The 6,584-nt window shown below is 38.1% G+C and overlaps 1 protein-coding gene across 1 annotated transcript; it reads right to left on the bottom strand.

Moving 5' to 3' along the window:
* Positions 1-5,048: 5,048 nt before the first annotated feature.
* LOC137264947 (uncharacterized) lies at positions 5,049-5,804 on the bottom strand. The gene has a single exon (XM_067800295.1). It carries the CDS (start codon positions 5,802-5,804, stop codon positions 5,049-5,051), a length of 756 nt encoding a protein of 251 aa, XP_067656396.1.
* Between the last annotated feature and the right edge of the window lie 780 nt (positions 5,805-6,584).

Raw genomic sequence — 6,584 nt, forward strand, 5'->3', positions numbered from 1 at the left:
GTCTCACCTTTCGACTCTTCTGTACGTATCACACTGAGGACAACGTTTCAGACGGCTCATCTATCAACTTGTGTGTAAGTAGCATTCTGAGGACAACATTTGAGATGTCTCATCTATCACACTGTGTGTACCCAGCACACTGAGAAGAGCATTGATACGGCTCTTCTATCAAAGTATGTGTAAGTACGTCTCATCTATCATCTTGTGCGAAAGTACCATACAGAGGATAATATTTGAAACGTTTTCTCTGTCAACTTGTGTGTAAGTAGCACACCTAGGACAATATTTGAAACGTGTCATCTATCAACTTGTAAGTAGCACATCGAGGACAACATTTGAAACGTCTCATCTATCAACATGTGCGTAAGTAGCAGACAGAGGACAACATTAGAAAGGTCTCCTCTATCAGTTTGTGCATAAGTAGCACACAGAGAACAATATTAAAAACGTATCATCTATCAGCTTGTGCGTAAGTAGCACACTGAGGACAACATTTGAAACGTCTCCTCTGTCAGCTTGTGTGTAGTAGCACACTGAGGACAATATATGAAACGTCTCCTCTATCAGCTTGTTTGTAAGTAGCATACTGAGGACATTTGAAACGTCTCCCCCATCAACTTGTGTTTTATATTAGTGTCATGCTGAGGACAACATTTGAAACGTTTCATCCATCAAATCGGGCTTTGCACAAACCAGAAGAATGAATAATGATACAGGTGACTTTTGAAAATATTTCTCCATCTGTAAGGTCGGGTCTGTTTTCTTTTATACATTGGTGTCAAAGTAGCAAAATAATCAATTGTTTTAATAAAGCATTTTCCGCATATATCAGCATACATTTGTCTCAATAAAACTCAAACACATATGTTGAAACCTTTATTTATTAAAAGGAAGCCTTGTTACTTTTGTGGCTTGCGTTTGTATCTGATTCTACAAATGTTAATCTCTTCCGCCACAATTGAACAAAAAACAAACATAAGTAAATTTAGTTATATAAAGGTATAAATTATTTTTGTTGAAGATCTAAAAGTGTTATATCGTAGCCTTCACTTAACAATACGGAACAGCTCGAGAATAACAATCGTGCTTCTATAATTTACCAAATACTGTCTACAGCGAATAAATGATAAACTTTTGTAGTCTTTGAAGAACACAAGACAGTCATTCATAAGGAACAGATAATCAGTAATTTCGGAAATGAGAAAAAACACACACGAATTATATATACATAAACAATTAGCCATGAATATTTCATTGGAGCTGGCATTTGACTTTCGTGCTACATCGAACAAGGGAGAAATTGTCCAAAGAAAAGCTGACCGTGTTAATCTCTAATTTTAGATCAGAACTTCAAGCTTCCACAGACTCTCTTAAAAATGAAATTTGTGACATTGAAAAAGTGAGGTTGAGCATGCGGTTTCACAACATGATGATCACTTGAACTCTCTCCACAACGAGATAGCTGAACTCAAGAAAGAAAGGTCAATTCTCCAGAAGCAAGTGGCTCTGACACATGACCGGAAAAGTAATCTACTGTTTCTCGGAATTCGGGAAGAACCCCAGGAAGACGCTGAGAAAACTTTATGGCAGTTGGTCACTAAATTGTTCAAATTCAGTGAGGACCAAGCCGACCGCGCATAGATTACCAAAATCGGAAAATCAACGCCAGAATAAGCCTGCCCCAAGGTCGGTGATCGCTACATTCATTCATATGTCCGACAGAGACGCCGTATATGGTGCCAGAAAGCTGTTGAAAGGTACTGATTCGAGTATTCAGACCGACCTACCAGCTCTCACGAAGAAGCAACGTGCAATCCTTGGAGGTCAAGCGACTGCTGTTCGGGGAACACAAAACCTCTGGACAAGAATAAGGGTGCTAGGCACACAGGTGATCTTGGAAACGAGAGACCAAAAAAATCCTACGTCTTCTTGGAAGGAATATGATTAAACATTGGAAATCACACAGTGACAGTCATGTAATATGAACGATCAAGTCATGATGTAAATAAGTTTAAGTTGACAGAAGTGTACTTTTCTATAAATGAACTATTATAGCACTCTAATATATACTCAGAGACGATTTCTTACTTAAGTATTTCTCATTAAACGCTCCAAATAAAGCGGGTTTTTTCATGGTAAGATGCTTCTTCGTGCTTGTCCCAATTGGTAGCTACTTTTCTTGTTTTGAGGGTATAAACGTTTCGGTTTCCTACAAATATAAATAGTTGAACGTCACGTATTTGCTACACGTGGACTTCGTGTACAGTTTTCACCGTCGTGGTCGGTCTTCTAAGCAGTTGGAATGACTTTGTTGCTCTTGTGATTGTATTTTCGTGTTGCTTTTCCGTATGTGGATTTATAATAATCCAAAGTCAAGAGAGAGAATCCTAAAATTGAAAGACGAAATTGACCTTGTATATCCATGGAGAGAAAGATTTCCTCATGAAAAAAGATATACATGGCGGCAGCCAACTCCACTGAAACAGGCTAGGCTTGACTATTTCTTGACTTCTCATAACATCATTCCCTCTATAACAGACACGTCATTAGAGGCTAGTTTTGAATCCGACCACTCTCCTGTATCAATTACTTTTAACCATATTGAAATAGACCGTGGAAAAGGATTTTTGAAATTTAATAACTCCCTTTTAAGGGACCCTCATTATGTTAAAATGGTCACGCATATAATCTCAGAGACATAAAGACATAGATATACATGTACATGTAAATGAAAATGAATTTACTATTGACGATCAGTTGTTCTTTGAAACATTCATGCTATTGATACGGGGTGAAACAATTAAATACTCAATATAAAAGAAAAGAGAATGGTAGAAAGAGGAAAATAAGATGACTAAACAATTAGAAGAAATCACAACCAAAATGGACCAAACAAGTCATCGTGAAATTGAAACTGAATTAATAAAAGGACTTGACACACTAAGTGGAAGGTTGGAAGATATAAACACGATAAAAACGTCTGGTATTATGACGTCTGGTATTATGACGTCTGGTATTATGACGTCTGGTGTTATGACGTCTGGTATTATGATATGATCGAAGGCGATATGGTCTATACAGGGGTAAAAACCATCAAAATATTTTCTTGGATTGGAATCTCGAAACTTCCTCAATAAGCCAATTACTCGTTTAGAAAATGATAAAGGGGATGTTCTATCCGGACGACATGAAATAGAAGATGCGGTAAAACTTTTACTCCGAACTATATAGAAAACAGGATATTAGCGATGTTAATATCGACAACTTACTTTGATATCCCCAAACTAAGCGCAACTACATCATCAGCTCGAGACGGTGAATTGGAATATGAGGAAGTACTTTCGGCTTTACAATGTTTAAAAAATGATAAAAGTCCAGGACCAGATACTTTTACTGCAGAGTTCTTGAAATTCGTTTGGATTCGTTTGGATCGCAAATATTTAATTACATCGTTGAACTTATCCTATTTAAAGGGAGAACTTTCTATGTCTCTGAAAAGGGGACTCATCACATGATTTCAAAAAGATAAATAAAAACTATGTTTAAACAATTGGAGACCAATTTATCAGGTTTGTTTTATAAAGTCTCTCACAATCTCCAGACGGATGAAAACAGTTCTTAGCATACTGATCAATGAGGACCAGAAAGGTAGGTATACATAAATGGTGTAATCTTTCTATTTCGAATCTACCAAAGACAGGTTATGGTAATATATTTGAGTATAGTTGTCAGCACTTGAGAGATAAAATACTTCCTTTGATAAGAAATAATTCTTACAAAGATACATCAGTGTGGTGGGACTTTACAACTCAACTTGAATCAAACTGGGAAACTGATAGCAACAATGAAAGCCTTATTGAAAGTATATGGCATAATAGAAATATTATGGTAGCACGTAAAACAGTTTCTGTAAAGAATGGTACGAACATGGGGTTCGTTGGATTAATGATTTGATAAGAATGGTAATTTCTTTCAATTTGAAACGTTTATAAAACAATATGACATAAACACAAATTTTCTCAAATATCATGGTCTTATTTGTTCCGTCAAACAATACTTTCAAAAGACCAATACAGAATTAACAACAATAACTTGCAAACCATGCTCTGTTCTACCTCGATATATGCAACACCATCAGAATCTATAGGGGACCCAATACTTATACAAAACTATGATTTCAGGTCTATGCTTATAATATCACCATGCATCGAAATAGGAACTAAACATTATACACGACAACAATATGTCTAAGGACTGGCCACTTTACAATACTATTCCCTTTAGATGTTAGAAAGATATTAGACTACAATGGTTCCATTACAGACATTTACATCTTAGCTTGTCAACAAACATTTTTTTGAATAGGTAGGATGTAAAGACATTAGTAAGTGTAGTTTCTGCTACAAAGTTACAGAAACAACTACCCATCTTTTCTGGTCTTGCAGCAAGGGAAACCATATATGGAAAAGACTTCAGAACTGGCTACATGTTAAAGCACAAATAAAGTCAAAATTGAACAGAAATATGTAATGGCTATCCAAACAAAAACAACGACCCAATAAATATTATCTTAATTCTCATCAAGGAACTAATATTTCGAAATAAGTTTAAAAACACCATGCAACCTTTCCATGTTTTTCAACATAAACTGTTTGAATAGTATGTGCTATCATAGTGTTCGGCTATAATTAGTTGTAACATCAATGCTTAAGTTTCTTTGGGTTCTGGTCGTCAAGTCATGATCTATTCTGCTAAAGCTATTATATATTGGATTGTCAATCATGCATACAGGGTTATCATTGTTAATTATTTATATAAAATGTTGTAAAATGCAACAAAGTAAAACATTTTTAAAAACTCCCTTGTGTTTCAACTCTGGAGTCACACAGTATCCATTCATAAGCGGTAAGTAATCTGTTATTTCCAAATGAGCTAACAAAACACAAAACGTTTGGTGTCAATACCTTAAAACATGAAAGCAGTTTTGCAAAATAGCAGAAAAGCTTTAGAAAGAAGTTGTTGCAGATAAGGTAGATATATCGGTAGTCTCATGGCTCTTTCCGGGATGATTCTTTCTGGTTCTGCAGCCTGTCGAGTTCAGTCTTAATTTCTGCGAGGACCTTTAGCTTGTCCAGGTATTTGTCCAAAATGTGTCTGGAGTCTGTATTGTATTTTTCGTAGATGTCTCGCTCTGGTTTTGCGAGGCAGCATATGTCTCCCCGTTCTTTAATACATTTCTCTACGAACTGTTTGTACTCTTTTCTGGTGAGTGTTTCGTCCGCTGTGTCAAGGAACAGGCGGATCTTCAGTTCAAGTGTCTGCCATTTTGCGCCTGTCTGGTTGAAGAGCCTTTGCTTCTCCTCAAACTTCTCAATTAGGAAGACGCTGCCAGCTTTGAAAGAGCAAAGCGTGGCAATGACTGCTCCTATGATTGTCTTCGCTATGTTAGGGAGCCACCAGTCACCCACGGGGATATACGTGGTTAGATTTGCCGACGCCAGGCCCATAAGTATACTGGCTACTATGAGCAGCCAAAACGCAAATCGGCTGTACCTGTCTGTCTGTTCGAACATCATATAGGATCCTATCATGCTGCGAAGTTTTAACTCGGACAGGAGCGTGCCATAAGTTCCAGTGACATTGAATGGCTTTGAGAGCTGGGACTGAGGCTGAGGCTGGGGCTGAATCTGAGGTTGAGTTTGAGGTTGAGGTTGAGGTTGAGGTTGAGGTTGAGGTTGAGGCTCCCGGTGAGGGTGCGGACCTGTCTCATAGGTTTTCCGAGTTTGACTTCTGGTTGTGGGCATTTCCTTGGTGTTCACTGAAGAAATACATATCATAAATATTATTCCTCCACGTCTCTTAGAAATCGTATATTCAACAAGCGCTGAAATTGCTTTGTGCAAATGAGTCCAGGGCTGACCTGTGAGACGAATCGCCTGAATCGGTGACCTCTTGCAGTCCTGAGGAACACATAGCTCTATGCTCTCAAGCATATACACATACACACATTTGCCCACTCCCACGGCTACACACGCATGTGCACATAGATTCTACCTCACAGAAAGTGCACAGACGTACAGCATCCAGGCTTCAGCACTGTCACACACACATACGCGTAGTCTCAAACGTTTCCAATCACTTATTCACCACAGGGCACACACCCATTCACATATATACATCCACACGCACATACATTCTCATATACATGTCATCGTGTCACCTGCCACGTACATATCCCTGTGTAGACTCAGTTTATACACCCGACCATAAAACATCCTGATTTCTGCTGTATAATAAAATATGCTGTGAGTGTAACAACACGTTTAAGCTTAGATAACGTCCGTCTATTGACTTGATGTGACATCATGCATGTCGTACTGTATTCATATGCCACTAACCACAAACCGAACCTACCACAAACTCCGAAATCACACATGCGCTTGTACACACTCACGCTGTCCCACAGTCACACATTTACATAAACACAAACACACACAGAGCCGCTCAAGGACACACACGGACGCGACACATACACACATGAAACACCATATCACACAGACACGGACACTGCGTAAATTACCTGT

This window comes from Haliotis asinina, chromosome 15 (genome assembly GCF_037392515.1).
Source record: "Haliotis asinina isolate JCU_RB_2024 chromosome 15, JCU_Hal_asi_v2, whole genome shotgun sequence".
In the NCBI taxonomy this organism is placed as follows: Eukaryota; Metazoa; Mollusca; class Gastropoda; order Lepetellida; family Haliotidae; genus Haliotis; species Haliotis asinina.

Coding starts and splice junctions, on each gene's coding strand:
- LOC137264947 (XM_067800295.1), bottom strand. CDS start 5,804: ATGCCCACAACCAGAAGTCAAACTCGGAAAACCTATGAGACAGGTCCG.